Below are 14,199 nucleotides of genomic sequence, written 5' to 3' on the forward strand. Positions count from 1 at the left end.
TATGGTGGACTGTTGGCCCAGGGTGGCAAATATGCAGCGTGCCAGCTCCAGGGTACCTCGAGTTCCCATTTATCACTGAGCCTGCCACGATGGCCCCGCACCGCTCCACCCTCTGGACAACTCCTCTTACAGTCAGTACGCCAAGTTCTCCTGGCATTGCCGACATCTATGGTTACAAGGGAACTTCCCTGGAATGGATTCCTCACTAGCAGCTGCACTTCACCCTGGCAGCTTCTTCAATGCTGCACCATTTCTAAAAACATTGGTTTAATTTCTAAGTCACCTCCAGCAATTATTCCACACAGATCTATGGAACGTTCCAGGCATAAGGCTCCCCTTTTTGTCTGTATGGTCCTAAGGGCTGAATGGTCCACGTCCATCCATCCTATTAATTTGAAGGCTCTATTGGCATTTCCAGTTCCCAGCCCCTGCAGAGTGAGTAAGCTTGTCAACAGCTTTGCTCTCCAAGCACAGGCAGGGCTCTCCCTTCAGACTAGCGACAAACCCTTCTTGGTGCAAGGGCGGTATCCTTCCTTTCTTCAGTGAAAACTCATCACGTAGATGCCTGTCCTTGTACCACTGAGAATTCAACACGACAGACACCCGGGAGAGTTGGTTTCAGGTAGCGGGTGGGCTTTGAGTGCATAGCCAACAGTGGGGCTTGTTTGCATCTGCTGCTGTAGTTTGCCCTGTGGCGATGGCCAAATTATGGGCTGAATATGTATAATCCCTATTCCACCACAGGCTTACAAGCAAGGCTACCGTATTAAAACCTACGCTTCCCAAGCACCATTAACAGGAGAAGGAAAGAGACACCGAGAGCAACAATAACTAACCCTTGGGTATAGAGGACAGCCCTGAACTCAGAAGGGTTTCCTGGCTCTGGAAACCCAGAAGGCACTGAAAGATCTAGAGCATGAAGTCGTGGAAGCTCCCGCGTTAGCCCTGCCAGGCTACAACAATCAGTTTCTATCAGATTTCCCTGAACAGGAGGGACAGCCGGTTGGCCCCAAAAGGTCAGCAAGGCGCAGCATGTTCCTCAGGAGAACTAGACCTCGTAACTCAGGGCCTGATTTCATGGACTGAGGCTGTTGCAGCAGCAGCTGTGGTGGTGGAGAAAGCAAGAAATAGTGTCCTGGGGCACCTCCTAAGGCTAAGGGTTCATTCCTTACTTCCTTGTCCTCCCCTACAGAGTTCAAGCAAGTGTGGATGTGCCACTGTGGGGAATTACGTTGGGTTATGGCAATAACCGTAAATGGTCATTGCCTTCTTTGGCGGAACTTTCCATAAATGCAACAAGATACACTCAAACCGCTGCCTCTCCCCTAGGCTGTCTTGCCCTGGCTCTCTGCTGACAGGAGGGAGCAGTGGGTGGTGTCAGCCTGGGGGGGTGACAGGAGGGAGAGCGGGCGGTGAGAGGCGTGGGGGTGAGAGGACATGGGGCGGTGATGGACCCAGGGCTGTTGGGAGAGCCAGCGCAGGCCCCGGGGCTGATGGGAGGTGACGCTGGGTGGCGAAGGCCCAGGGGGTGGCGGGAGGGACAGCGCAGACCTCGGGGTGTGACAGGACACCGGGCAGTGACAGACCTGGGGGGTGACAGGACACCGGGGCTGCTGGAACCCCCTCCCCTAAGGGCCACTCGGCATTAGGGCAAAGAGGGCGGGGCTGCCACACCCACATGATGCAGGTCTTTCTTCATAATGTGCTGAGCATATGAGGAGACCATGACACCGCGTGCTGCAGTAGACGCCATCCCAGAGCAGGCACCGCCTGGCCCCGACCATGTCCTGTGTCCACTACAAGTTCTTCTCCAGGCTGAACTATGATACGGTCACCTTCAGCGGCCTCCACATCACCCTGCGCGACCTCAAGCGCCAGATCATGGGCCGCGAGAAGCTGAAGGCGACCAGGAGCGACCTGCAGATCTCCAACGCCCAGACCAAAGAAGGTGCGTGGGGGCGGCGGGCGCGGGGCCTCGGGGACCAGTGCGGAGCTGCACCCCGGCGGGGAGCTGCATTGCAGGGGGGAGCAGCACCCCAGTAGGGACTTGCACCCCAGCGGGGACCTGCACCACTGTGGAAAGCGACAACCCGCAGGGGACCTGCACCACCTGCCCCGGCGCCCCCAGGGGCCCTGGCACCACCTGCCAGACGGTGGGCTGGCCCAGCTGGTAGGTGACGGTCTGGAGCCGGGCAGGCTCACCGGACACCGGCAGCCCTGGGGCAGAGGGCAGCACACGGGCACTGACCGGTGGCGGCATGGCCGTGGTGGTGAAGCTCATGTCGGACACCTCCGATGCCGTCGGCAGCTGCAGAGGGAACCTCTCTGTTGGGGGAAGCAAAGAGGGGTGGTGGGGTGAGCTACTGGTGGGCAGAGGCCGTTGGGGGGTTACCCGGAGGGCAGGAGCACCACGAGGAGCAGGAGCTGCTGCTGTACCTGCCATGGCGGTGGGTCAGTGTGGGGTTTGTCTGGGGCAAAGAGTGTTCTGGGGTTCTGTCCCCATGGCAATCATTCCACCAGCACCTGCCTCAGCCAGCCCTGCCAGGGTTTCATTTTTCATGCCACAGCAACTGCCCGTCTCAATGACTTCCCATCCTGCTGATGGTTTCCTGTCCTCAATGCTCATTTCTCATCCCGGTGAGGGTTTCCCATCCCCACGGTGATTTCTCAGGCCCGTGATGGTTTCCTATCCCAATGGTTTCCCATGCCCACATTTCCCTTCCCAAGCATTGTTTTTGCAGGGAGCTGAATTTCCTGCCCAAGGGGAAGAGATGCAGCCAGTACGGGTGGCCCTGCGATGCCAGCGTGTGAGCTGCCCCATCCTGCCCCAGTGGGGGGGATGGGGCACTTTTTGGGGGTGTTTTAGTGCTTCCCGTCTCTGGAATCCTTACACGTGCACACAGAGTACTGTTCTTTTATAACCTTGCCCGTGCAGGAGTCCTGACTAAATGTTGACCTGATCTTGGAAAGAACAAAGTGGAGCTTGAGTGAAGATGGCCGACTTGCTCAGATTTTTCTGAGCACTCTAACCTTTTACAGTTCCGGGACTGTAACTTTTCATAATGGAGATCTAGTAACAGAAGCAATGCTAACCAAAGCAAAAAGAAAACAGGATTTTAAATATCAGTGGAATATCTACCTATAGAGTCATGTTCTGTATACGTTCTTACAAACTGACTACTGCTTTTTTCTGTACTGATGTTGTTTTCAGAATACACAGATGATGACGCCCTGGTTCCGAGGAACTCCTCGGTAATTGTCAGAAGGATCCCTGCTGGAGGAGTTAAAGCTACCAGCAGAACCTCTGTTACGTGAGTATCCGTAAAGCGGTGTAGTCTTTGCTCGGGGGTTCAGTGAGGTCACTGGTTTAATGGATATTAGTTTACCAGTGGCGTTCCAATTGCATCTCCCTTGTTAAAGCGGCTGTTAGTTTTTGTTGTCCTGGGGTAGGTTTCAATGGACCTGTCCCAAAGCAGACTGACCTTTTTAGGCCTGCTGGGACATGGGCTTCAGACTCCAACAACGGTAACTTCTAGGATGAATATGTAGGGTTTGTTCTTGGGCTTGATTGTTCTGAGACCCGAGTTGTAGATGCTGTTTCCTCCAGGTGGAGAGATGCCTTATGCTATGGGCTTGCTTGTATTGCTTTCAGAGTAAAGACAGATACGCACCGTAGTGTACACTTAGAATTTGTTCCCATCCCAGAGGAGCCCGATTGTCAGTGTTTGTCTATTTCCTGCAGTTGCGGGAGGAGGCAGGATATGGCAGGTACTCTGAGGCCCCAGATCTGGGGTGTATCGGTTGAGATTACAGCTACTCAAATGTGATCCTGCCTACAGGATTGTTGCGGTCATTTTGGGATTTTGGGATTGTTTTTTTTAGTTGCACTGAACGTGAGAATTTGAGAATGAGAACAGTTTATGTGTATGAATAGATGTCCACATTCACTAGATTATCAGAACAATGTCCTGATGGGGAGGTTTCATAACCTGTTTCACTGCTTGATGTTGGGCACAAGTGCTCTATTTTAAGTTCTGATCACCTTCCTTTCTTTCTCCTTCCAGAAGTCGAACGGAGCCAGTGAGCGGAACACCAAAAGCAGTATGTAAAAGCACAGGGTCACACATTTTTCTGCACACTGCACTGAATTCTAAACAACGTAGCCTTGTATGAAATTTTCCAAACACTAGCTTCATATAATTTCTTCCAGTAAAACATAGCCTATGCTGCAAAGACAATGGATTTGATTCAGCATAGTAAGAACTGCGTAATGCCATCATTTGCACAGTTCTAATGGGACTATTGGTATTTGTGCCCAGTCACGCATTGTATTTCATCCTGAATAGGCGAGGCTATTTCCTGAATGGCTTTGTGTTGTACAGATAAGGTACGATCGTTCTTAGGCGATGTAGGTTCAAGGTTTGCACAACTGGACGTGGTGCCGTGCTCTCCATCAGTCTGTCTACAGCTAGTAACGTGTCTGTTGGCGTAGCTGCTTGTGCGCTTTGTGTTTCTTGCAATAAAAATGCTCCGGAGTGTATTTTTGCCATTTTCACCTTGTATCACTTAGCTTCTGTTTTTGCTTGCTTTGCCCAACGGTTTTTGAGAACGTTCATAAAAAACACCGAGAAACCATTGTTGTTAAACTTGGTACTGTTTCTGACTTTGACGTGGGGGTTCAAACAAAAACTAAAACTGACATACGCCCTACGTTCTGAGGACAGTTCTGGGCAGCTAAACGAGTCCTTTCCGTGCCTTTGAATACCTGGGTATTTGTTCCTGGAACTGTTTATTTGCAGTGATGTTGTTTGGGCTCCTCCAAGTACATGAATGTCTTTAATAGATTGCCGTGAATGTAAATATCGTTGCTACACAAAGTGGTATTCTAAAGTTCTGCATTTGCTCTTTCCGCTTTCTCTGATGCAGCAGCTTCATCTAATAGCTTGTCTGCAAATGAAAATACCTGAAACCCAGTGTACAAATTTTGGCGCAAGGTTAGAGCCTGGGGCCTTTGTGGGGCATTTTTCACCAGGTTGGAAAACACTGTCATTCTGCTGCTGAAATATAAATAAGTAACAGAAGGAAATGCTTGACTGGTAACAGCCTGGATTTTGATTTAGTCTTCTGTTCAGTTTCTTTAGTTCTCTTTAGTTTCTGCTTAGTCTTCCGTTTGAAATGGCAGTTCATACATTGACTGTCGATTCTGGATTTTGGATTATTTGGGGTTTGGGGGTTGTTGGTTGTCGAGTCGTGTCCCCGCCCCTCCCCAGTTCTTCTGCAGTATTGCCTTAGGGTGGCAAACAAGTTTCATGGAGCTGTTGGTGCTAACTGACTGGTTGGAGGGACTGGCAGGAAATACTTCAGTAGAAATATAAAGGAAACAAAAAAAGACCCAGGGCTGGAGGGCCGTGGAAGATGGCCGTTGGGCAAACGTGCTGAACAGTACATCAGTTACCCTTCCTGACCCATTTGACAAGGTTCCCTCTCTGAGATACTCTGGAGCAACAAGCTGATCTCAAGCGGGTCTGGTTCGTCTAGTTTCTTCTCATTAACCGCATGGGCACTCTTAAGCTGGCGTAGCTTTGGACTTTGCCTTGAGCTAATGCAAATGACACGAGGTCGGAAATGCCTCTTGCAGTCACACTCGGAGCGCATCGTGCAGACTTTCAGACTACGGTAGAGGTTAACTATTGCTATGTTTGGACTGTACAACTTGAATATGTGTTTAATTTTTTGTGAACAGATGGATGACTCCTCTGCATCTGCTTCTCTGTCCCAGCTTATTCAGGTATATGTGTATTCTTACCAAATACTTCAAAAAAAAAGTGTTTGCTTCATATTTTTAAATCTTGTACTGTGATCCAGAGCTGTATAACTGTTGTAATGTGAACAATGCTTTACTTTAATTCTTAATAATGTCAAGTATTTATGTTAACTTTAAAATGTGTGTATGCTTTGATCCTCTCCTGTAAAGAGCAGTTGCCACTTTGGGGAGATAGAAGGGGAGAACCTTACCAGCACCAACGTCACGTTGCACTAGTGCTCATCTTCAAGACACAAAGGAGAAGCACTTCAAAGGCCGTTTGCCCTTTTTCATACATTTCGTTAGTTCTGCTTTGGGGAGGAGCGCTATTTTTACAGAAGCATGTCACTGGCTGTAAGGGCGGACATTCCAGGGGGTGTGGAGCAGCCAAATTAGAGGCGTGCCTGGAACACGGACAATTGCAGGGCTATTTCTGAATTTCTAGTCCTCAGAGCTGCAGATCCATTCTTTGAACGCTGCACAATTTCATCAGCTGTCGTATAGATACAGTGGGCAACACAATCTGATTTCCTTGAACGCAGACTGTGTACGCTGTGATTATGTCCCTAGCCGTGTCTAGGAACATACCCATGCGTGTGTGTGGCATGCTGGCGGAGGTGACCTTCTGGAACTCCTGCCACGCCGCGGTTTGCTGTGGAGCTGCTGGCGGTTTTTGCCCGGGAATGTGTAACTTTGGCTGGGAAAGCACTAGTCATTGCGCCTTGTGAGAAGGCGTAGTGCTAGCCGATTCACTGCCTGGGCTTTAAAGTTACAAAGATCAGAGAAGGCAGGGCCTAATGCAGAGGAGCTCGTTCTTTCCTCTGAAAAGAAAGGCTGGAGTTCATTCCCAAGACAGAGAAACCTCTCCCCACTAGCCACTTCTTCCCTCTCTCACCACAGACATGAAATTGTGGACACGTGGCAAAAATATCGGAAAAAATAATTCATTTGGAAGGTAGCCACCAGAAGAAATTGGTCTGCATTAGTGCTGTCCCTAAACGTGTCCTTGGTTCTGTAAACTTAGGTGAAGTTTTACTCTAAAATGTGAGAAGCTGTCCAAGAGGAGCACACATTTAAGCTTTTGAGAACATTGAAGTTATTTCAGAACAATACAGGAACAACACCTCAGAGCAGCTCAAAACTGTGACTTACTCTACCCTCTTTAGCGCAGACTGGCTCAGCATGGAGTCAATGTGTTGTAAAAAGTCCTCTGGTTTATTACTGCTATGTACGAAATGCCATATTTGAACTTTCGCCTATCCCTAGAAATGTTTTGTGGGTTTTGGATGTGTCTTGTACATCTCTTGGGTTCAAGCAAATCAGTCAAGTGTCTATGAAGTGTTCTGTCACGGTTAATGGAAATGATTTCATAGATGTCGATCTGCATTATGTTACAGTTGAGGAAAAACTGTGTATAGGAAACAACCATTTAATAAAATGCTGAAAGTAGTTGGTTGCTCTTGCGAAGGAATGCACCTAAAAGCAAAGACACGAGTGGCTGATCTGAAGGCTTGGTGCTGGACGGTCCAAAGAATGTACAGTCCCTCCCTTAGACCCTGCTGGTATCTGGACTAGTGTGTAATTAAAACGTTTGAACAAATAGTACTTTAAAAACCAAGAAATCAGCTGGTTTCCTCCATATGAAGATCTAGTTCTGCGTAAGGCTTATATTACAATTTGCATGGTAAAAGGACACAGCCAGCTGGAGAAACCTGCAGGTTTTGCTTACCGTAGTTAGCTCACTTAACACAAAGAAGTTAGCAGGGGCTCTAAAGTGTTTCTAACGTGTGTGTTGACTAACGGCCTGTTACACAGACTGCCAGTCTGGCTGAAGCCAGCGCTTCCGAAGAAGATAAAATAAAAGCGATGATGATACAGTCTTGCTGTGCATATGAGCCAATCAAGTAAGTGTTGATAACGCCAGATCTGTTCCCCAAAGATTACGGAGGAATGCTAGAGACGGTTGCTTTAACAAGAGAGACACATGCACCCCTTTTTCTTTTTCTCCCCAAAAACCTTTTAGTTACATGAAGAACTGCCTGGGTCTGCCTCCGCCATCATATACTTGCTTTCGTTGTGGAAAACCTGGCCACTATATAAAGAACTGCCCAACAAACGGGGTAAGGTTGGGGGGCTTCTGGTGTTACTTTGTTTTTGTTTTTTACCTTGGCAGTGAGGTAACAGATACATGAACACGCATATTAAGACGTGTTTCTCTTGGGGTGAAATAGAGAGGTTACATGGCAAAGTTGCAAAGCCCTTCAAAATTCAAGGGACACCTGCAATTATCAAGGCAAAATTTTCTTTTTTCCAGGCCATCACAACAAACATATCCAGAGATCTTTCTCTGTCAACTTTCATGCATATTTTTCTGTATTTCAGTATGACTGGAAATTTATTGTGGGTTTTAACCCTTTCTAAAGACAGTTCACAGTTTTTAGTATTTTGTACAAAACCAGGATGTTTCTGTTGGCCCCATCTATTGGATAGCTGCCTGGTGTAACGACACAAGCCTCTGGCTGAGCGTCCCTGCCATTTAACAACAATCACGGAGATGTCGTTTTAAGTGTGGGTCTTGAGGATACGCCTGCATTTCTTTTCCTACCAGGACAAGACTTTTGAGCCTGTTCCCAGAATTAGGAGGAGCACAGGCATTCCAAGGAGTTTCATGGTGGAGGTGAAAGATCCCAACACAAAGGGTGCTATGCTGACCAGCATGGGAAAATATGCCATACCAATTATTAATGCGTAAGTATGGGACTAACGGGACTGACCCAGGAGCGAAGGAGAGGAACCGTGCGTCAATGTCTGGGCGGCAGTGCAGCCGAGTGGGCCAGCACCTCTAGCTACGGGGGAGGAAGCACTGGCATTGCATCTTAACCTTAACACCTGTGATACTTTCTAATCCCAAGGCCCTAAAATAGGACGCTCCTCCTGCTCATGCCCCTGGAAGCTGGTTAAACTTGTGGCGTGCTAAGAATCAGTATTTCTGCAAAAGGTTTCCGAGGTGTTTGCAGTGGAGTCGTTCTCTTTGAAAGCGCATTTTGCTTCTGTCTGATGCTGCAAAGGCTCCTTGCAAAAGTTAACAAATGGCTGTGGGAGTGAGGTTTCCTCCCCCTCTGACTTTTATCACCTCCCCTGTGTGAAAGAGGCTGCAGTTTTCCTGTTGCTGTAAACTAAGAAAATACTACTGTGTGCTGCCAAGAGCGGCTGCTCTGAAATGCACTCGGTGGCACTTCTGGTGTTCTGCCACGGACCTCCTTTTGTAGAAGCTCTAACATAGACTTCTTCCATTTCCAAAACTTAATTACTCGGAGACTGACTTGATCCTCAGCCTGCCGTTTACTTTTACCCTCTGGCAACGGAGAGGTGGGATTCATTTCACACGATTTCTAGCTGTCAAAAAATTATTTGCCTAGTCTGAGCTGATTTCTCCATTGACCCAAGGAATGGGAGAGGTCTGCAGCAGGAAAATTGTTCCCCCTCCCTCTTCTCATCCTGTGGCTGTAGAAAAGGAGTTTCAACTAGCGGCCTACGTTTTAGAAGGCTAATGTGGAGTGAGAAGAATTCCATCTGTTCTCTTCCCCTGAGAAAAGCCAAAGCTTGGAAAAGTTCTCCTTGACCCACCTTTAACTTTTTGCTCTCTCCTTCCCCACCCCCCTCCAGGGAAGCTTATGCCAGAGGAAAGAAGGAAAAGCCTCCCTTTTTACCGGAAGAGCTGGCCTCCTCCTCCCCCTCCGATGAGCCTATTCCAGATGAGCTCTTGTGTCCCCTTTGTAAAGATATAATGACCGACGCAGCTGTTATTCCCTGCTGTGGAAACAGTTATTGTGACGAATGTAAGTGTGACCCCATGGCTGTTAATTCAAAACATCACCTCTGATCCTCTGAAAGCAGAAACAGGAGATCAGGAAATTACTTTGTCACCGGCTCTGTGTAGTACTTAAGTCCAGCCTGAATAGGAAAGGACTCTTCTCCTATAAAGGGCAAAAGAAAGGCCGAAAGCTTTTTCCTCCTTTTTATGTATCTCGTTAAATTCTCTTCGCACGTGGAAGGACGAGTATGAGAAGAGGGCGTAACTGCGCAGGTGATGACACTATTAGATAGCGAATGCATTTCGTTTGTCCACAGCCCTTTCCCTCATACAAAATCACAGAGCCAACGCTGGTGACTTCCTGTGGTCTGCAGCAATCGGGTAGTTGGGCATTTAATGCACATTCTCCTCCACGGGAGAGTTGGCTGAAACCTTCAGAACTCAAACCTGCTAACGGGTTTTTGAGGTCTCTTTTATTCACTAGCCCCAAGGTTGGTGACTTCTCACTGTACTAGAGAGTGGAAAAAAGGTGAGTCAAGACATCAAGACACCGCCTACTCCACACCTCCAGATGTTACAGGAGTGAAACATCAGAGCTGTACCGTTATTGGCTGCATACCAGAAGATTATTAGGCTACTGAACTTGAGCTTCATGTTCCCAATTCAAGATCATCTTCACCCATTAATCATATACATGGCTTTATAACTGATGAGAACCCCAAAAAATGTCCTTAGTTTGGCTAAAATCTATTTTGATGACTCTAATTGCACACAGGTATTAGAACAGCGTTACTGGATTCTGAGGATCATACCTGCCCAACGTGTCATCAGACCGATGTTTCTCCTGATGCTTTAGCTGCCAACAAGATCCTACGCCAGGTAACGTGATGGCTTTTCCGTGAACTGCTTGTGAGAGAAGTCTATTCCTGAAAGGCTGAAAGGGAAGAAAACATGAATCGGCAGCTCCTGAAGCAGGGCTCAATTGAACAAGGCTAAATTTATTTACTCCTCCAATGCATGATCCCTTGTTACAGAAGCTTACAACTCCTTAGAGACAGTCTGGCAAATTCAGGTCACAGTTTTAACATGATTGCCTCCCTTTCAAATTCGGTGTTGACACTGAAGTGCTTTAAATACAGACACCCTGAGTTACCAGTCATTAATGCCGGCGCTTAATGCGATGTGTTCCTACCCCTGCCTGCTGATTTATTTTAGGATTGATAGCATTTACAGGAATAGGCGAGTGATGTTCCTCTGTGGAGCCTTTTGTTTGTGTGCCTCCTGAAGTTTCCTATCCCCTTTTTGTCCATGTTTTTCTGCCTCTAGGCTGTGAACAACTTCGAAAATGGAACTGGCTACCCTCGGCAGCAGCAGCCGCAGCAGCCGCCACCGCCACCACCTCCACCACCACTCCTGACTGTCGTGCCTCCCGCCGCGCTGGTGACGGCCGCTAACCTTTCTAAACCTTCCTCTCAGCCAATCAGCGGGTTGTTGGAGGAGAAGGTTAGTTTGATTTCAGCATAGGCACTGATCCTTGTCTTTTAGTAGAGCTTCGTTTCCAACTGTTTCCAACCATTTTTTGCCAAGGGCCGTCAGGTTCCTCTGCTAAGACAAGCAGCACTGCCGAGTCGTCTGGGCCCCCAAGGACAATCAATACCCACAACGGGTAAGTAACGCTAACTTTAGAATGCCTTTAGAAGTCTTACCTTCAGATAAACCGAATGGGATTTTTTTCTTTTTCCCTCCCTACTGCAACAGGTCATCCAGTGAGAGCCACTACAATTCGCTCAGCAGGTGGCGGATCGGGCTGGGAACTGTAAGTGTCCCACAGAAATTCAATGCATTACTACCGGTAACTGTACTACTACTACTGGTTAAAGGAGGCTGTAACACGTAACTCCTGCAACAGCTGATTTGCAATGAATAAGTACGCACAGGTAGTTGTGGAGAACACAAGCGGTAATTAATTTTGAAATGGCTTACTTTGAATTGCCTTTAACAAAGGGATCTGTGCTTGCACTAAGATTATTTAAAATAAAACATCAGCAAAGGACTGACAAGGGGACTGCCAAAAACCAACACTTTCTGGGGAAACCGTAATGACATACGAAAATTAAATATAATTATAGGATCAAGTGGAAAGCCAGGCTAGAAACCTGGAAGCAGAAACTTTACATGCTAACAAGTTCTTCAATTTGCAATAGCATCATTACATAAACACATGGAGAGAGGATAAAAAAAAACCAAACCAAACCAAACAAAGCAAACCAAATTTGAGAGGAAAAAAGTTGGGGAGTGTGACTCTTTTTTCTTTCTTTTTCTGTGTGGTTTTTTTTCAGGTCCAAGTCTCCCTGCAGCGCTTCATCTTACTGTAGAAGTTCGTATACCTACACCAAGTCAAGATCCAGTTCTTCCCCCACTCACTCCTACTCTCGATCATTCAGTCGTTCCCAGTCTCGTTCCTCCCCGCGATCGCCGCCGCATCCAAGAAGAGGCAAAGGGAAGAGTCGTAACTATCGCTCCAGGTCAAGGTCACGCGGCTCTCCCCATTCAAGGCTAAGGTCACCCCCGCACAGAAGATACCACTCACGGTCAAGGTCTCCGGTATTTAGGGGCCAGTCTCCAACTAAACGGACTCTACCTCAAGGGGAAGGAGAAAGGGAGTGTTTTAACAGGTCCAGAGAGGTTCCACCATATGATAGGAAAGCTTACGAGGGCAGATCCCGTGACTTTAGGGATCCATTTGAAAAGGAAAGATACAGAGAACGGCGAGGGAACTCTAGACACCGGAGTGAGAAGTTTTACAAGGGCTATGCTGTTGGCTGTCAACCTCCACCTCCACAAAACAGAGAGGACTTTTCTCCAGGTAGGTTTGGTCCACCTGGCACCAGACGAGAGAATTTGCCATGTGCTCAGGGACGTAGGCAGGATTATCCTGGTGGGCAGAGGCACAGAAACCATAATACAGCTGGAAATTGCCCTGAAAAACCATGTGGAAGAGAGAGCCGTGGCATCAAAGATCCTGAAACATCAGAAAAGAAAGAGGTGGAAAAACCACTGGGAGACAAGAAAGGCAATAAAGATAAAAAGCACCGGAATGAAGGATTTCCAAATGCTGAGTTGTTGGAAGGTGCGAGAAAACCAAGAGAGGCAGCTGCAGCAGAAGGTGTTACAGCGGAGTCTGTCTTCATGCTCCCAAGCAGAGACGATGCCACCCCTGTGAGAAATGAGCCTATGGAAACAGAGTCTAGTGCTTTCAGACTGGGGTCTGAAAAGGAGGAAGAAGAGAAGGATAAGCCAAAAGCAAAGACTGACAAGGCCAAGCGGAAAGTAGAAGTGGCTCTTCCTCCTAAGACGGACAATACAGTAAAACCAGCTGAAGGTTCCAACGAGAAGGTGGACACGGGTCGTGACAAATCTCCTCGACTGGAACCTCCTGCGAAAAAGGCAAAGGAGGACTAGCCAAAGTCAGGCAGCATTAAAACACCTTCCTCTTGAAAGGATGAGGGTGTTTTGATGCTGTCCTGCAGCGAGTAGTTGCTACTTGGGGAGGATAGAAGGGGAGTGCCTTATCAGCCAAGTTAGAGCCGTTTCTGGAATACGGGCAATTGCGTGGCTGTTGTTCTCTTTGTTTACTCGCACCTGTATAAACACAAATCGCATGTTCATCAATAAAGTTAACACTCTTTTAGCCTCGTGTGTTCCCTGGCGTGTCTGTGTTACATTTCTAACTAGCGCCTTACCATGAGCTAACAGAGGTGTCTCAAAAATGATTAGGAAAAAAGAAAAATAATACTCCTGGAGTAGGAGGGGAGACTCAGTGTTAGTTAGAACTAATTAAAGTCAATGAAAGACAAAGCACAGCCATTCCCTTCTTGTTTGCTCTGACTGTACCTGCTTTGGGTTGTGGGTAGGCATAGGCAGGGTGGAAGCCTTGCATCTCTCTTGACGAGTCCTCTCTCTCTCCTTCTCCCCGTGAAAGCAGAATGCACATTAACTATGCACACTAACAGGCGTATAAAGAAAAGCTAGGGCCCTGGGGCCATTGCCACTGCCTAATTCTCTTACTATCCCGTTATTTACCGATTTATGTTCTGGAATTCCTAAATTTGGTACTAGAGCAAACCTTACACAACTCATACTCTTTGGGGGGGAAAAGATACACTCACCTTCCCGTTGTGACACTAATGGGTATAGCTTTCCCTCTGCCAGCTGGAAGCGTGCTGACTTCCCACAGTGCTTTACTGGCTCAGGACTCGACAGCTGCAAAGTGTTAGATGAGACCTAGTTTTACATGAACAGAGGAGAAAACAGTTCAGTGGCACACAGGAAAGACAGAAAGGAAGGGAGAAAAAGAAGGGAAAAACGGAGGAGTTAGTTAAATCCGTTACCTTTAGATCTCTCTGGCAGAAGGCCCTACTCCAGAGAGGCAATCCCATCCAAGAAACACTTTGCAGGCATTTAGAAGTCAGCAGGATACAAGCAAATACAGAATTTCTTTCTCAGATTAGGCTCATGGGTTCTCTTCTATGTTTGCACTGTGCACAGCTGATGTTCTGTCGCGCCGCGTGTTTTATGTCTG

At 47.7% G+C, this 14,199-nt stretch overlaps 2 protein-coding genes across 2 annotated transcripts; both read left to right on the forward strand.

Annotated features, from left to right (window-relative positions):
* Nucleotides 1-1,733: 1,733 nt before the first annotated feature.
* LOC142050887 (E3 ubiquitin-protein ligase RBBP6-like) lies at nucleotides 1,734-11,168 on the forward strand. Its single transcript, XM_075080101.1, has 10 exons — nucleotides 1,734-1,948; nucleotides 3,212-3,311; nucleotides 4,065-4,101; nucleotides 5,744-5,788; nucleotides 7,619-7,707; nucleotides 7,827-7,923; nucleotides 8,412-8,551; nucleotides 9,470-9,642; nucleotides 10,393-10,496; nucleotides 10,944-11,168. The coding sequence occupies exons 1-10, from the start codon at nucleotides 1,783-1,785 to the stop codon at nucleotides 11,139-11,141; spliced, it is 1,149 nt and encodes a 382-aa protein (XP_074936202.1). The 5' UTR covers nucleotides 1,734-1,782; the 3' UTR covers nucleotides 11,142-11,168.
* A 287-nt stretch (nucleotides 11,169-11,455) lies between these two features.
* Nucleotides 11,456-13,291, forward strand: LOC142050892 (E3 ubiquitin-protein ligase RBBP6-like). Its single transcript, XM_075080107.1, has 2 exons — nucleotides 11,456-11,469; nucleotides 11,957-13,291. The coding sequence occupies exons 1-2, from the start codon at nucleotides 11,456-11,458 to the stop codon at nucleotides 13,077-13,079; spliced, it is 1,137 nt and encodes a 378-aa protein (XP_074936208.1). The 3' UTR covers nucleotides 13,080-13,291.
* The last annotated feature ends 908 nt before the right edge of the window (nucleotides 13,292-14,199 follow it).

The sequence above is a fragment of the Phalacrocorax aristotelis genome, unplaced genomic scaffold, assembly GCF_949628215.1.
Source record: "Phalacrocorax aristotelis unplaced genomic scaffold, bGulAri2.1 scaffold_45, whole genome shotgun sequence".
Taxonomy (NCBI): domain Eukaryota; kingdom Metazoa; phylum Chordata; class Aves; order Suliformes; family Phalacrocoracidae; genus Phalacrocorax; species Phalacrocorax aristotelis.

Excerpts from the sequence above, each read along its gene's own strand:
- LOC142050887 (XM_075080101.1), top strand. The coding sequence starts at position 1,783 with ATGTCCTGTGTCCACTACAAGTTCTTCTCCAGGCTGAACTATGATACG. Across the intron at positions 3,312-4,064 it reads ACCAGCAGAACCTCTGTTAC|AAGTCGAACGGAGCCAGTGA; the intron begins GTGAGTATCCGT and ends TTCTCCTTCCAG. Across the intron at positions 5,789-7,618 it reads CTCTGTCCCAGCTTATTCAG|ACTGCCAGTCTGGCTGAAGC; the intron begins GTATATGTGTAT and ends CCTGTTACACAG.